This window comes from Chlorocebus sabaeus, chromosome 14, assembly GCF_047675955.1.
Source record: "Chlorocebus sabaeus isolate Y175 chromosome 14, mChlSab1.0.hap1, whole genome shotgun sequence".
Classification (NCBI taxonomy): domain Eukaryota; kingdom Metazoa; phylum Chordata; class Mammalia; order Primates; family Cercopithecidae; genus Chlorocebus; species Chlorocebus sabaeus.
This window is the reverse complement of record NC_132917.1, coordinates 43,457,400-43,474,273: the sequence shown is the minus strand read 5'-3', so window position 1 is coordinate 43,474,273 and position 16,874 is coordinate 43,457,400. Positions and strand designations below refer to the sequence as shown.

The 16,874-nt window shown below is 37.9% G+C and overlaps 1 protein-coding gene across 3 annotated transcripts in view; it reads right to left on the bottom strand.

Moving 5' to 3' along the window:
• Nucleotides 1–16,874, bottom strand: part of PLEKHH2 (pleckstrin homology, MyTH4 and FERM domain containing H2) — a 130,924-nt gene that overhangs the window by 62,268 nt on the left and 51,782 nt on the right. For all 3 annotated transcript variants that reach the window (XM_038006869.2, XM_073022943.1, XM_038006870.2), the window contains 7 exons: nucleotides 14,112–14,261; nucleotides 12,235–12,318; nucleotides 11,517–11,598; nucleotides 9,365–9,550; nucleotides 5,974–6,935; nucleotides 2,445–2,520; nucleotides 75–169 (listed from right to left, as the gene is read on the bottom strand). In XM_038006869.2, coding sequence (XP_037862797.2) covers nucleotides 75–169; nucleotides 2,445–2,520; nucleotides 5,974–6,935; nucleotides 9,365–9,550; nucleotides 11,517–11,598; nucleotides 12,235–12,318; nucleotides 14,112–14,261 — 1,635 coding nt within the window. The remainder of the gene's footprint in view (nucleotides 1–74; nucleotides 170–2,444; nucleotides 2,521–5,973; nucleotides 6,936–9,364; nucleotides 9,551–11,516; nucleotides 11,599–12,234; nucleotides 12,319–14,111; nucleotides 14,262–16,874) is intronic.

Here is a 16,874-nt window from a genome sequence, read left to right as displayed (position 1 = left end):
GAGCTTGAATTAACAATTTCCTTGATCCAGCATGAAGAGAAGCACATGTTTTAACAATAACAATAATGAGTTACCCCTTTCAAAGTTGTATACACTGGGGTGGTCATGTTCTTGTATATCAGAGATGTATAAAGCCCTGATGTGGTATAAGAAAGGTTTGCAACAGAATCTGAAACAGAAAAACAGGAAACAACATTTTAAAAAAATCTAATTAGCACATTGGTCTTTTTCTTATGAATACAAATTAGTATAATTTCCATTTAAAGAGAAATTGGATTAATACATGATTACTAACTGCATAGTCTACTTTATAGATAATGGTATTTACAGGTTTATTTATACACTTTTTTACATGGTTCATTATTTCCTCATGTGTGCTAGTTCCCCAACTAGACTGTAAGCTCTTTGACAGCAAGAACCATAGCTTTGATTTCCTTGGAATTTCCATGCATGCTTTGCTCAGGCTGGGCAGAACTAAGTATAGGCAACTGCTTACCAACCAATTCAGTGAGCAGTACATAGGAAGATATTCTCTGACTATTCATAACCCTATTACCAGCATGGTATCAAAACCACTGTTCTGATGCGGCATGGTGGCTCACACCTGTAATCCCAGGACTTTGGGAGGCCAAGGCAGTGGATCGTTTGAGCCCAGGAGTTTGAGGCCAACCTGGGCAACATGGCAAAACCCTGTTTCTACTAAAAATAAAAATTAGCCGAACATGGTGGCATACACCTGTAATTTCAGTTACTTGGGAGGCTGAGGCACAAGAATTGCTTGAACCCAGGAAGGGGAGGTTGCAGTGAGCCGAGATCATGCCACTGCACTCCAGCCTGGGCGACAGAGCGAGACTTGGTCTTGAACAAAAACAAAAACCAAAACCACTGTTCTTAAGCCTTTGTCAGGTAAATCTGATGCTGAAATATTGGAATATAATTTCCTAGCTGAGTTTAGTGGCTCACACCTGTAATCCGAGCACCATGAGAGGCTGAGGCAGGAGGATTGCTTAAGGCCAGGAGTTTGAGACCAGTCCGGGCAACACAGTGAGACCCTCGTCTCCACAAAAAATCTTAAAAAGTATCAAGGCGTGGTGGCGTGCACCTGTCGTCCTAACTAACCAGGAGGCTGAGGCGGGAGGATCTCTTGAGCCCAGGAGTTCAAGGCTGTAGTGAGCTATGATCACACCACTCCACTCCCACCTGGGTGACAGAGTAAAACGCTGCCTCAAAAAAAAAAAAAAAAAAGGATACAATTTCCTGAATGGAAAGAACTGCAGATAGCTGAACAGGAACTGAATATCAATAGTTACCTCTAACATATGAATTAGTGGTGGGATAGGGAGGAAGTAGTAAAAATAACCACAGGAAAATTTCTTTTTATTCCACACAGTTCTTGTTGATTGGTTTTATTTTTTTATAATGAGCATGCATTGTTTCAATAAGAATTTTTTGGAAGAAATAAAGAAAGGGGAAATGTGTTTTAAATCCTGGCAAAAAAGGACATAGAAGGCTATATTTTTACCATTTTAAACAGCTGAAATGCCACAGTTTCTCTGATTTAGTCTCTCTCAGGTAAAAAAAAAAAACACATCAGAGTTGAGTGTATTTGAGTCCCTACACTAAGACGAATTTCAAATTTAAAAGACAAATCAGCAACCCTAGAAATCATTTTTTGAAAGTTTACACAACTCTTTACTCCAATGAATTTAGACATTTAGGAAGTTCTTAGCAAATGAAATAGCAATACAAATCACTTTTCTAAACTTTTCTTATTGTGGTAAAAACACAGAACATAAAATATACCATCTTAATCTTTTTTTTTTTTTTTTTTTTTTTTTTGAGACACAGTCTTGCTTTGTCGCCCAGGCTGGAGTGCAGTGGCACTATCTCTGCTCACTGCAAGCTCCACCTCCCGGGTTCACGCCATTCTCCTGCCTCAGTCTCCCGAGTAGCTGGGACTATAGGCGCCCACCACCATGCCTGGCTAATTTTTTAGTATTTTTAGTAGAGATGGGGTTTCACTGTGTTAGCCAAGATGGTCTTGACCTCCTGATCTCATGATCTGCCTGCCTCAGCCTCCCAAAGTGCTGGGATTACAGGCATGAGCCACCATGCCTGGCCCATCTTAATCATTTTGAAGTGAACAGTTCAGTAATGTTAAGTGTATTCACACCGTTGTAAAACAGACCTATAGAACTTTTTCATTTTGCAAATCTGAAACGCTATACCCAGTAAACAATAAATTCACTTCTCCACGCACACCCTGCCCCTGGTAACCACCATTCTACTTTCTGTTTCTATGAATTTGACCCTTTAAATACCTCCTTTAGGTGGAATCATACAGTATTTCTCTTTTTGTGACTGTACCATGTATTTGTATTATACTATCCCTTAGCACAAAGTCCTCAAGGTTCATCCAGGTGGCAGCATGCGAAAGCACTTACTTTTATTAACATTCTCCATATTGAAGGCCTCAGACATTCGAATACCTGATTTGGCTACAGCATAAATTCTGCTTTCCTAGTGTAAAAGAGCGAGTTTGAACAGGGTATTTAAAGCAAAAAAAAAAAAAAAAAAAAAAAAAAATTACGTTCAATACACATGTTTTTCATTTGTTCTTCATTTAAGATTCACTAGAGTACAGCATTATTATAAAACCATCATCGGTGCCAACTAAAATATGCCATTGTGAATAGTACTGCAGAGATTTTTCTCCATCTGTTAATTATTCTATTATTTATCTTTTTCCCACATTTTTGTTTTATAAATTCTTTTGAAGATGTGAGAAAAAGTAAGAGAAAGCTTTTTCACAATCACTGACTACACATAAACACCACCTTTAATATCCTTAGCATTCTAGAATATGGTTGGCAGTGGGGAGAAAAACCATGAATGGCTATAACATTAAGCTAGAAACCACTCCCAATAATTGATTACACATAAACACCACTTTTAATATTCTACTGTTCTGGAACATGGTTAAACAAAGAAAGGAAAAGCGTGAAGTCAGAAGTCATACACAGAGTAGCATTAAATGCTATCGCCTTCCTGTATCAATGTACATTTCACTCAAGTAGAAGCGATACCTAAAGTCAAACAAGAAATGAATATGAGAATTGCAATGGAATTTATATTATCTTGTTCCAAAAGTAGAATTTTGTTTTCTCTTCTCTTCTGAGAAATCTCTGAAACAGGTACTGGACAGGTTATTAGCCCTGTCCCCTTGAGAAAAGGGACCACAGGCGGTTCCTAATGCATATAGCAACATGTCCTGAATTTTGTAATGGGTCTAACTCGGACACAGTTGACCGTCCAGGAAATAATGGGCAACTAAGGCCATCCTCTTCAGCACAGCCATTGGCCTAAGAGGTAACTGGCATGAAATCTCTGACTATCAGGGACATTTTAGATTGAAAAATGTCTGGCTGAATGAATCAGATGAAGTTTCTTTGGGCGTGAGATACACACACACAAGAGACAGCAACAGAAAGACATATAACAATAAGGCAGTAAGCAGGAGACAGGAGGCAGTCTGAAGCCCTAGGAGAGTGGGGGAAAGTAGTTAGTAGTGGAATTCAAGAGAGGGGACTGGAGGCCTGGGAGGACAAGCTGACTCACTGGGAACAGGGGCAATGGATGTCACTTGTTTCTGGCAGAGGTACTGCTGATTCATCACAAGTTGTCCCTCTAGAGTGACTATTGTAATTTGCATGGTATTCTAGTTCAATAAGGATAGGCTATGCCTTAAAATAAACTCTTAGAAATGCTTAAAACAAACTTATATTTATTGAGGTAACTAGAATACATCTCTTTTCCCTTGAAACCTGAAAATACCTAACAAACACAGAAATAAAATCTCAGACTTGGCCAGTCTGCTGGAAGGCTTTTGAAAAGCAATACTACTTTTTCAGGACTGAATAGTTTCAGGAGAGTAAGAGAAGACAAAGTGGGAAAAAAAAAAAAAAAAAAAAAAAAGGGGTAGTAGAATGGGTTGCCAAATAAAACGAACTTAAAAGCCTAATCTAAATCTCTGAAAATCTCAACATCATAAGATAGGCAAGATTTCAATTTCTCGCTGCCTAAAGTATAACATAATTGGAATTCCAGAGATTCACATGCCATTAACTTCCCCTTTCCTGTGCTATCCAAAATTTAGTAATAAACTACAGAAGGTTTCATGTGGATATTGAAATAAAATGTCCTCTTGAAAGCAAATAAGAACACATATATCTTAAGGTCTGAATTTATATTAGAAAAACATGTCTGCCCTAATTTGCTTAAAACTGCATCAGTCACAAAATAAAAAAATATAATAATAAAAGAACATGACTCCAAAAACCAAAAAAGTCTTGCAACCCAGATGTTTCTCTGGAGGTCAAAGGTTAAACTATGCCAGTATGTGAAGAAAAACTTAAATCTATAAAACAGATGATTTCAGGCCAGGTGCAGTGGCTCACGCCTGTAATCCCATTATTTGGGAGGCTGAGGTGGGTGGATCACCTGGAGTCAGGAGTTCAAGACCAGCCTGGCCAACATGGTGAAACCCCATCTCTACTAAAAATACAAAAAAAATCAGCTGGGTGTGGTGGCAAACACCTGTAGTTCCAGCTACTTGGGAGGCTAAGGCAGGAGAATTGCCTGAACCCGGGAGGCAGAGGTTGCAGTGAGCTGAGATGGTGCCATTGCACTCCAGCCTGTGAGACAAGAGTGAAACTCCACCTCAAAAAAATAAATAAATAAATTAAAATTAAAATTAAAATTAAACAGATCATTTCATTTTATTTCAAATATAGGATTTTTTTTTTTTTTTTTTTTTTTTTTTTTTAGTCTAGCAATGTTATCCTACTAATGGTCAATGTTTCAATGGAAGAAGATTTAATCTATACTAGGTCTGTAGAAAGATGCTTTGGAAACCAATGGCTATATAAGCTCAAAAAGAAAATTAAATTTATCTTAAAGCCAATCAAATAAATGACTAAGTTCAAAAACTGATGACTAACAAGAGTTAAGTGTCCTGGTTCAGAATTCACCCAAAATATCACAGTTAGGGGGAACCCTTCTTTCCTACCCCCAACGTTTTCTTCCACATGGAGGAACCTCCAGTAATTGAACACTGCTGATTCCTCTCTACCTATTCACTTTCCCCTCCCCAAGAGGAAGAGTGGCCTAATGTGATTGGTAAGCTGAGAAGGAGAAACTGGGCATGCAGAGCCTGACAGCTTCCTCTCCCCTTTCTCCTGAGAAATAGCTGCCTGCAGAAAACAACTATCTGTTCTGTTTTTCAAGGTGGTAAGTTTTAGAGGGACATGGCTTCACTGGCAGAATCCTGTGGTGGTCCAGGGCTTCCTGGGAATGGGTGAATCTTTGGTTCAGTACTAGAAAGCTCATTTGCCCACTAATTCTCTAAAATTAGTTTTATCAGTAAATAAGGTAATATCTTGATCTCCCATCTGTCTTGTCATTATCTTATTTCTCAATTGATTCAGAACTCAGTGAGGGAAGAGAAGAAATTGTAGTCTAAAAACTGGAAAATGTCAGAACAAAGCTGGATTTGAAAGGAAACAAGAAAAGACAAAGTAAAACTTGAAAATAAGTATGGACACTTTGGGAGGCCGAGGCAGGAGAAACACTTGAGGTTAGGAGGTCAAGACCAGCCTGGCCAACATGGCGAAACCCTGTCTTTACTAAAAATACAAAAACTAGCCAGGTGTAGTAGCGCACGCCCATAGTCTCAGCTACTCAGGAGGGTGAGGCAGGAGAATCACTTGAACCCGGGAGGTGGAGGTTGCAGTGAGCTGAGATCACGCCACTGCACTCCAGCTTGGGCAACAGAGCGAGACTCCTTCTCAAAAAAAAAAAAAAAAAAAAAGAAAGAAAGAAAGAAAGAAAGAAAGAAAGAAAGAAAGAAAGAAAGAAAAATGAGTGTTGAGAAAAAAACTACTGTGTATGTGCTACGTGCAGCGATATAATTACCCAAGAAGGAAAACGGTGCAGGGGAGGAGTTGGAGGTTTGCTGCATGCCGCCTTCTTTGCTGAGTCACAGTTTTCCTGGTCATCTGAATTTGGAGAGTCCAAGGAGTCATAGGAAAATAATCCATCATCACAACTCGTGTCCATATTCTCTAAAACTTCTGCACTGTCACCATCAACTAGATCAAGATCAGTTTCCTGAGGTCTCAGTGGTCGTATCATGCTTATAGCATTTCTATTTGTACCAAACATCCTGTCGGAGCTTAACTGTGGCTGGCTTAAGTGCCTTTTGGCTAGTGCTACACTTATACTGAAAACATTAGGAATCCTTAACTTTGGGGGTGGCAGGTGTGATGAAGGCACTAATTGTGTTCCTTTTCCAGAGAGTGAGTTAGGATGCTTTGGCATTAAGGCTGGGGTCAAAATAGGGCTTGGGGTGTTGGCCTCACTCGATGAAGATGAATAATCAAGTCTCTGAGATTGAAATTTTTTATTCAGTTCATCCGAGGAACTATCTTGCTCCTTTTTACTCGATTCAGAATTTCCCTTTCCGAGAGGGCTATTTAGAGCTTTCCACTGTGCCTCCTGCTGCCAAGAATATAGCTTCTTGTGTTCTGGTCTCTTTACGCCAAAAGTCTCTTCCTCAAATATAGAGCTGCTGTCATCAGATGCTGTCAGATACATTTCACTCCCCATTCTGCTACACCGGACCCCTTCCTCAGATGTGTGACTCGAGAGGGTGGATGTACATCTGGACTTGGATCTTCCTTTGTTCCCGTCTTCCTCATCAGAACTCCAGTCACTCACTGGAGCCCCAGAATTCTGGGAGACACCACCCTCTGTGGCAAAGCTTGTTCTTGTTTTCCGATTCTGTTCCGAGCCACAAGGGGTTTGATGCAATGTTCTCTGGCCTCTGTTGTGTTCTAGAACTTGGTTATCAACAGACTTTTCTGGAATTTCCATTTCTAGAAAAGGATACATCATATCAGCATGCTGCCTTTAAGAATATAATATTTCTGTACATTTAGCTTTATGTAGCTACACTGTAGAAATTGACACTGTAGAAATCAGCTGGGTGCAGTGGTGTGTACCTGTAGTACAGGTACTACACCACTGAGGCTGAGGCAGGATGATTGCTTGAGCCCAGGAGCTGAAGGCTGCAGTGAACTATGATCAGCCACTGCACTCCAGCCTGGGTGACAGAGCAAGACCCTGCCTCTACTTTTTTATTAAAGGAATAAACCAAAAATTTCATACAAATAATTTACATTATCCTGTGTTAGTCTTACATCTTTTTTAAACACAAGTTTTTGAAAACTATAAGCTTTATATAAAACTCAGAGCCCTAACATGTCAATATAATAGTTTCCAAATTGGTTTTTACAAAAAAAACATGTTGGGGGGAAAAAAACTGAAAGAGTCTAAAGAGAGATAATAAAAGAAGCAAAATGTGAAACAGGACAACTTTGACTATCAAAGAAAGCAATCACCAAAAAAATGAACAGCATGAATTCTATTTTAGAAGCAAAGAAAATGACACCTCCTTTCAACTAAATATTTAGACTATAATAAAGTAAATTTAAGCATAATAAATACAAAGCTATAGTTTAAGAAACAAACCTTGCACCAAACTTTGATACATTGAGATATGTAAAATCGTGAAGAAAATTAAACACAGAAAAGCCTTCCTTGCTCTACTTTTGGTTTAATCGTAACTACAAAATGTGTTTTTATAATAAGAACAACACTTTTTAAAAATATCTTTAGATATGGCTTATTTTTATGTACAACATAATTAACGAATGAACCATTGGCTTCATAAACAAGGAATTAAACTTTTAGACTAAAGTGTAGAAAAGAAACTTTGAAAACATGAAAACATAGACAGGACCTTCATAATTAAGGAACTAGAGGCTGAACAAATAAACTCTAAAATTTGGTATTAGGCAGTTTGTTAAATTTGCAAATGAGCAAGAGCATCAGTACAGGCAACCTCAGCTGTACTTGACTGTTAGAAAAAGGGAAGGAAATGAAAATGGCTTCTCAAAAGGGGGAAAAAGGGTGCAAGTAGGCCGGGTGCAGTGGCTTACACCTGTAAATGCAGCACTTTGGGAGGCCAGGACTGGCAGACTGCTTGAGCCCAGGAGTTCAAGGCCAGCCTGGGCAATATGGTGAAACCCCGTCTCTACAAAAAATACAAAAATTAACTGGGCATGGTGGCATGTGTCTGTAGTCCCGGCTACTAGGGATGCTGAGGTGGGAGGATTGCTTGAGTCCGGGAGGTCAAGGCTGCAGTGAGCTGTGATCATGCCACTACACTCCAGCCTGGGAGACACAGTGAGATCCTGTCTTAAAAAAAAAAAAAAAAAAAAAAAAAAGAGAGAGAAGAGAAGAGCAAAGTAAGTAATGGCATGAAAACAAGGAGCAAAGGAGCCTTCTGACTGGAAAATGTATCATTTTCAGAATTTCATAACCAAGCATAGAGACAACTTTTACCATTATACTTTTTCTCTTCTGGGGGAAGGAACTTGGAGTTGAAAGTAGAGAGGATGAAAACTCAGGTCTCTCTAAAATATCTGGGGAAAGTCAACAAAAGAGATTGTGCTAGAGGTGGCAAAGGCAACAGCTGCAACGAAGCAAAATTTAGAGAGATTTTTTTCTTCTTTTTGATAGAAGTGCTTCAAGACTAAAAGACGAAGAGTAGAGTTATACCTGATGTAAATGACGAGTTGATGGGTGCAGCACACCAACATGGCACAAGTATACATATGTAGCAAACCTGCACGTTGTGCACATGTACCCTACAACTTAAAGTTTAATAATAATAAATAAATTAAAAAAAAAAAAAAGAAGAAGAGTAGAAATCTGTATACAGGACCAGGGTTTAAATATCTAGGAAAAAATTTTCCTCTTTGAAGGATTAAAGGAAAATCAAAGCAGTTATTAACTTATCCTCTAGGGTTTTTTCTTTAGAAGTTTGCTACGCCAATGTTTAATTTCATGTGTAATATTAGGTAATGTTTTATATTTTAAATAAATAATGAATAGGAAATTCACAGTTCTAATCTGAAACTCTGCTAAAACAAGTACAGCATCTTGTAGGCGGGACTGTAAACTTTTTAATTTTAAATACCCCCCTTCCACCTACAGCAGGAAAAAAATATTAAGAAGGAAAAATCAGTTTCTCCTATGCGTCACTGGCAAAGGCTCTCAGAAAACACAAAATAATTAGATACACAAAGTTAAATGCTGTATTTCTCTTTAGAAACATTCTGATAAAATATCAAATTGTCAGAAAAAAATAAGGAAAATTAAGCTGTATTTGGATTCATCTTAGCAAATGATTTTTCCTTTTTAAAAAATGCCAAAATCAATTCCTATAGTCCATAAATACCTTCCATGTCTTTTCCTTCAGTGAACTCAGGTTCTTTCGATGATATCTTGCTCATTTCCTCAGATTTTACTACTTGAGGAGGACTCCTTGCTCGAGATAAAAAGCACCCAAAGGTCAAACTGCTTAGGCGCTGGCCTTCCGAAAGCTTTAGTGTAGAGACAGTGGACGACTTCTTTCCTTGAACTTCTACAACGTCATTAATCAAAATTAAGATTTGAATTTTTTATGAAAGTTTGTTCCACACAGAACCAAGGCATATAAAAACTTGAACAAATCACTCTTTCTGCCAGAAAAAAAGCCTAAAGGTCATCTTTACTGATGTACAATAACATGGAACCTTCGATGACAAGTATTACATCCCAATGTTTAAATTTTGTTTTATATATTTTGAATGTTCAAAATATTTTTAACTGGAGAACGAAAAATATCTAATCCCTTTAAGAGTAGTTAGTTCTAAGCAACAACAAAACACAAACAGATTATAAATAACTAGAGAGCTCTAGCTTCCTGCAGACTCAAGTATTGACAAATACCAGTTCAGCGTCGGTAAAATGTGCACAGTATGCCACTGTGAAGAAAAAGAAACTGAGGTCCTGGTTGCCGAAACGACCAAAGGAAACTTGGATCATCCTTGGGGCAAACCAACCCATGATAACTGTAATGACTTCTGCTTATCTTAGTTTTCAGTCATGAGAAAAAAGCAGATGGTGAGGTTTGGTCTATGGTAACCACAATATAAAGAGCTTTAATCACTTCTTTGGAGAAAAAAATAAAAGAGGAGATGGGTAAAGAATTTAGATAGCTAGTGAAGTGATTAGGTCAGCACCTAATCACGAATTTAATTCATCTCTTGGACTTTATTATTATTTATTTATTTATTTATTTATTTTTGAGACAGGGTCTCTCTTTGTTGCTCAGGCTGGAGTACAGTGACATGATCACGGCTTACTGCAGCCCCACACTCCCGGGCTCAAGCGATCTTCCCACCTCACCTCCCTAACAAGCCCCCACATAGCTGAGAGTATAGGTGTGTGCCACCATGGCCAGCTAATTTAAAAAATTCTTTTGTAGCAATGGGGTCTCACTATATTGCCCAGGCTGGTCTCAAACTCCTGGCCTCAAGCAGTCCTTTCACCTTGGCCTCCCAAAATGCTGGGATTACAGAAGTGAACCACTGCACCCAGCCCAGTGACCCAGTCAAAAGTTATAAATAATTTTGGAGATACATGTTTTTTAAAATAGACCAATCTCACCACTGATATTCTTGAGTTTATCAGCAGATTATCAATTGATTCTCCCAACTGACTGGATTCAAACCCTCATCTAGAAGATCCATATGGGGAAAGGATTAGAACACTGGTGATCCATGAACGAACTGAGTTGTGACATTTGCATGCAAGTAACCACCAGCTCAGGCATCTAAGAACACACAGAAGTGCCTCAGAACTGCCCTCAAATAATGCCAAGTTCAGTAACGTGTTCGGCACGTGTGATGCCAAGAAGCCTCCTCCAAAGTCTTCAATGCAGCTACAAATGTATGATATCTGTGACTCTCCTAATCCCCATTAAAAGGTCTATTCTCTAAGGCCAAAATTCAAGTCTTCTTGAACTTTTGGAGTACATGTCTCTCTGATACGACTACCTCTAACTCACTATCTTGTGTGGTAAAGTCCCCTATATTCTTTCAAGAAAACAGGGATATATAGCACTACATCACTTAGAAGGAGCAAAATGTCCTCACCATTAGAGATTAGTACCCATCATCCATGATGTCTGACCTTCCAGGCTAATGTCACTATACAGTACTTTTAGCAAGGTGGACTCTCTGGAACTTAGTGTGGTTCTAAAAAGTATAGCGATGGAAGGCCTTTTAGAATAGAGAGGGGTGAAATTAGTATTTGGTCATGTTTTTCTGATCTATGTAGTGACCACTTTGGTAGACATCATCAATTCCATCTCTTTTTTGCCTTCCGCTTTCAGGCCCAACATTCGCTTGGGTGCAGGAGTTCTGGTTTGTTTAGAAATTCTCTTTCATTTTATGACAACAGCTTCTTGGATGATATCCATAATTGCATGTTTAAAACATCAAAAAAAGTAAAAGCCTATATAGTCAAATAAATCCAACTAAGCTATCTTAGTAAAGTATTTGTACCTTGTAGTTTCGACTGCATTGTTCTTATCTCTTCAGTTTGGTTTTGGTTGATCAAACGAAGATTCTGATTCTCCAGTTCCAGCTAAAATAACATAATGGTATTCTTTTCACAAAGAGATAACATTATAAAAATGTACTAATAAATTATAATATTAGAAAATGTTAATATTTAGTTTCTCTACATGTGTAAGCAAAATACAAAGGAAATGACAAACAAATATCAGATTAATTTATCAGAATAGGCTATTAACCTAGATAATTATGGTATCAATATTTACATTTTTCAGAACTAAGAGTTTTAAATGTTTTCACCCCTTATGCCTTTTCCACTATAAAATTATTTTAAAGAAAACAATTTCAGCTTTAAACTGCCATAAAAATGAAAATGTGTGCTTCTCAGCTACCAAATACATTAATTTTATGAGATAAAGACATGTCCTATTATTATTTGAAATTAATCAGAACTAAAATTAACTTATCAGAATAAAGTTATTTACAGTTTATTATACATCATCATGAGTCTATTAATATGTTTAATTTTAAAAATACACTGGATATTAAAACGAAAGCTACCTATATCTCAAGTTTATCAAAAGACAACAGTATCACCAACCGATCAAAATTTTTTGTTTTACTCAGAGTAATCATATATTCTGATGATGGATCAATTCAAAAGAAGTAAAAGGTGAAGAAAAGGAAAACATATAGCAATAAATACCTCATTTAATTTAACTGTTACCCATTCTTTGATCTTAGCTGCTTTCTCTTCTATTATTTTAGCTTCTTGTATTCTTATTTGTTTCTGAAATAACAATAGCAATTTGTTTAGTTCAAACATAAATGCAATGATCTGGAAATGTTATACCATAAATATACAAGACAAATCCACTTAAAACTTGTTTCCAAGTTACTATATCTACTTTCAAATTACGAAATAAATTTTTAAAAGAAAAAATTATTCAGTAGATACAATAAGAAACCACAAAGCCATATGCACGTATTACTAGTTTTAGCAACCACTATTCTCTTTCTCTGAAAGATCATATACTGAAGTCAATCCACTGAATTTATCAACAAAATAAGCCATTTCTGGAAATGGTCTAGGATTTAGAGCAGTAGCACAGAGGTCAACCACGGTGGGGAGAAGAGAATAAGGCTCTCCTTAGGGGCATGGCTTTTTTTTTTCCCCTCAAATACTAGCTTTCAAAGATCCAAGAAAAATAAACATAGTGAAATTCTAGCTCTCATTTACCAGACTTAAAATCTGGCTATGGTCACAAAACTACTGAGAATGTGATTACCAAATAAATCACAATAGGCAGGGTCTAGGGGTGGTAGAAAGCTGAAAACCACTGATCTCAATAAACACTGGTCTTTATCAAGAAATGGGAAAAAAATGCTGAAAATAAACACCACATTTAACAAAACGATTTCATAGTGGTCATATTTAAATGATGTTAAGTGACCATTAAGTACATAACCCCAAAACAATTTTTTCCTAATACATCTTTTTTTTTTTTTTTGAGACAGAGTCTCATTCTCTCACCCAGGCTGGAGTGCAGTGGCTTGACCTTGGCTCACTGCAAGTTCCGCCTCCTGGGTTCATGCCATTCTCCTGCCTCAGTCTCCCAAGTAGCTGGGACTACAGGTGCCTGCCACCACGCCCGGTTAATTTTTTGTATTTTTAGTAGAGATGGGGTTTCACCGTGTTAGCCAGGATGGTCTTGATCTCCTGACCTCGTGATTCGCCCACCTCAGTGTCCCAAAGTGCTGGGATTACAGGCGTGAGTAACACATTTTTTAAACTAGATTACTTGATTCCAATAAAGTGGTTCAAAAATGGTGTACACATTTCTAAGCAGAAGGATTGGCATCAAATATAAATATTTACAATATAATGTTCTATGAACATTTCTAACATTCTAACAGTCTGAAGCAAAGATTGATTGCAAACAATTTACAGACATACCTGCTGATAACCAAATGCTCCCAACTTAAATACTACATTTAAACTTTAACGTTTGGCCAGGCATGGTGGCTTGTGCCTATAATCCCAGCAGGTTGGGAGGCTAAGGTGGGCGGATCACCTGAGGTCAAGAGTTCAAGACCAGCCTGGCCAACATGGCAAAACCCTGTCTCTACTGAAAAACAAAATACATAAATTAGCTGAGCGTTGTGGTGTATGCCCATAGTCCCAGCTACTCAGCTACTCAGGAGGCTGAGGCACAAGAATCGCTTGAACCTGGCCGCGGGGGGTTGCGGAGGTTGCAGTGAACTGAGATGGAGCCACTGCACTCCAGTTTGGTTGACAGAGCGAGACTTTATCTCAAATAAATAAATAAACTCAAACGCTTGAATATTAAGGAGCATTCTCACATCCAAAAAGTGTTATATCTTGCCTGGAATCACTCTGAACTTAAAGGAATGCCATTTTACTTGCACCTTTCACCAATAAGTATGATGCAATCCTATGGGTTGATCGAATAAGCAAGATTTCTCCCCAGATTTAGAAATTTAGGCTCTCTCTTTTTAATCTTTGTGATTATGCACAAATGAGTGCACACACTTAGAACTCTTTATCAAATTCTTCCTAACCTGCTCTTCAAGTTGCAATTCCAAGTTTTGAATGATGTCATCTTTTTCCTGTATTAGCAACTCCAGATCTTGACACTTATTATATAATCTTGTCTCTGATTCACTGGTTTGAATATTAGCTGCTTTTAATTTATCTTCCATAACTTGTACCTAAATTCAAAGGATAAAATATTAAAATTGTGTGTGTACTTAGGTTATCACAGTATTAAACTTATAATTTTACCTTAACATTATGTAGATTCCTAAAAGACTTCAAAAAGGAAAACATTAAACAGCAAGGTTTAATGTGTTTAATGATTATAAAGTCTGAAGCCTATTTCACCAAGTGGTGTTACCTTTGAGGTACATACAAACATAAGAAATTCTCAGAATATTGCTATCATATAAAGTAATGTACATGTTTCCTAGAGCAATGACAATAAGCAAAGTGTTACATGAGTATAGAAACAGAAAGTTTCCAGCCCTCATTTTTTCAAATTTTAAACAAAGTATAAATTAAGAAAGATGAGTGGTGAGATGAGACCCAGAGTGGATGGCCTGGTATAATAATGTATTATGGGAAAAAACTTGAACTTAGGTGAAAAAGAAACACATACACTATGGAAAGGGGGGTAGGGGAAGAAGCTTAAAGCCCCAAATGATGGAATCATAAAAAATAAAAATGTATTAGAGTCTAGATATAGGTAGGAGAGTGCACTCACTGAGGGCTTCTTGATTCATTCATTTAACAAATATTCAGTGAAAATCTGCCAAGTGCCCGACTTATTCCAGGCCCTGAGAAAGCATCAGTGAATAAACTAGACCGCCACATCTCTGCCTGCATAGAAATTACATTCTAGGCCTGGCACAGTGGCTCACACCCGTAATCCCAGCACTTCGGGAGGCCGAGGCAGGCAGATAGTTTGAGTCCAGGAGTTTGAGAAATTACATTCTAGTGGGTGAGAGAGATCACAAATATAATAAATGTCAAGAACAGTACATTACATTACTCAGGTAATAATGATAGAGGCAGGAGGCAGACAAATGCCTAGGCAGATGGGGCAGGTCCCCAGTGAAATATCCAACCTTTAGGCTGGAAACAGTCCCGGGTAAATCCTTGAACCAGATTGAGAACCTGCCTTCCTGTGTGGTGCACTTTCCTTCGATTGATCCCCATCCTCCACCTATTTTACATATACCTACCCTTTCCTAATTGGTTTTCTACACCATCATGCCCACTTTTGAGTAGTGTCTTTACTTTAACCTTTTTTGCGTAGTCGCAAGCCAGTCAGCATGCACTCCCTATTCTGAGCCCATAAAAAGCCCTGGGCTCAGCCATATTGGGAACTCTCCTGCTTCGGGTAGGGGGACCACCCCCACCCCTGTCCCCTCTGCACTAAAAGCTGTTTCGTCACTCAATAAAACTTCCTGCCTTGCTCATTCTTTGAGTGTCCGTGCGACTACTTCTTCCTGGTCATGAGACAAGAACCCAGATCTAGCTGAGCTAAGAGGCAAAAAAATCCTGCATCAATAAGGGAAGTGGGAAAAAAATAGAACAGGGTAAAAGAGACTGAGTGTGTGGCTGGAGGTTGAGTGGTGCTGCAAGTTTAATATCTAAGATAGATTGGCCCTGCTTGGATCTTCTGCGAAACACATCCAGGCATATAAAATCTCAGAAAGGCATATCTGCATATTGTGTTTGCCAACCTACATGGATTATGTAAGTCTATTCAACTCATAGTAAAGTTTAGATTTTCCTATCAACACCTTTTAGTTCTCACTTTTCTCTCCTTTAGTTCTCACTTTGACTCACAAACTTGATCCTTGATTGTAGATGGTCGAGTTGATTGGATGCCTCAGCAGAAGCTTCACAAGGAGATCCAAGTAAGAGATGTTTGAGATGTTAATGGTAGTACAAAGGAAAATAAAATATTGGGGACTGTATACAATATTAAGACTTTCATTCTGTATACTCCAAATAGGTAAGAATATAATTTTAGCAATGTTTCAGATTATACAAGCACAGAGAAAAAAATAAAGTGAAAGCATTTGAGAAATTAAAGATCACAGTTAAGATGAAAATCTGAAATTATTAAAAACACTTCTGAAAAGTCACAAGGAATCCTTACTTAAAGCTAAAAAATATTTGACTAATGAGGATTTTCTCCTGAAAGGTATAAACATTAGTTTGGATTTCTTTTTTTTAACCATGAATGCCAGGTTTCATCTGTGGGTTCACTGCATAAATGTAAATCAACTCGGATGCCAAAACTGTTCTATTTAAATACCAACCACATGGCTGGAAACTAGGAAAATAAAAGCAGATTAAAAAAAGAAGAAGAAGAAAAAAAGTGCATTCCACTATCCAAATGATAATTTAAGCTACCTTAGATTCTAAGTAATATAGTGGGCTTTCTGCATGAGCTGAAGGACAAAGATCTGTATCAAGGACAAAGGTCTGCATCAGAGATGATGTCATGCAAAATTGCCCGAGCAGGACAGAGAGCTGGACAGTAATCTTAAGATGGTAGAGCCAGTTGCACATACAGCATTCTGTAGCTGAGGAAGCAGGGAGAGAAGAGCAGAACCCAAGTCCAAAATCGTAGTTCTCCTCTGGGCACAGATTAATAGAAGTAAACCTCAAGAAAAACAAAAGTAACTGAGTAAGAATAAAAATAAATGCGACCAGACCTACATCTAGTGTCCCTTTATTAAGTTAAAGCAAGCCACCCTACGGACATTGGGTAGCCACATAAAATAGTCCTATTATTGCTTAGGAAAGGT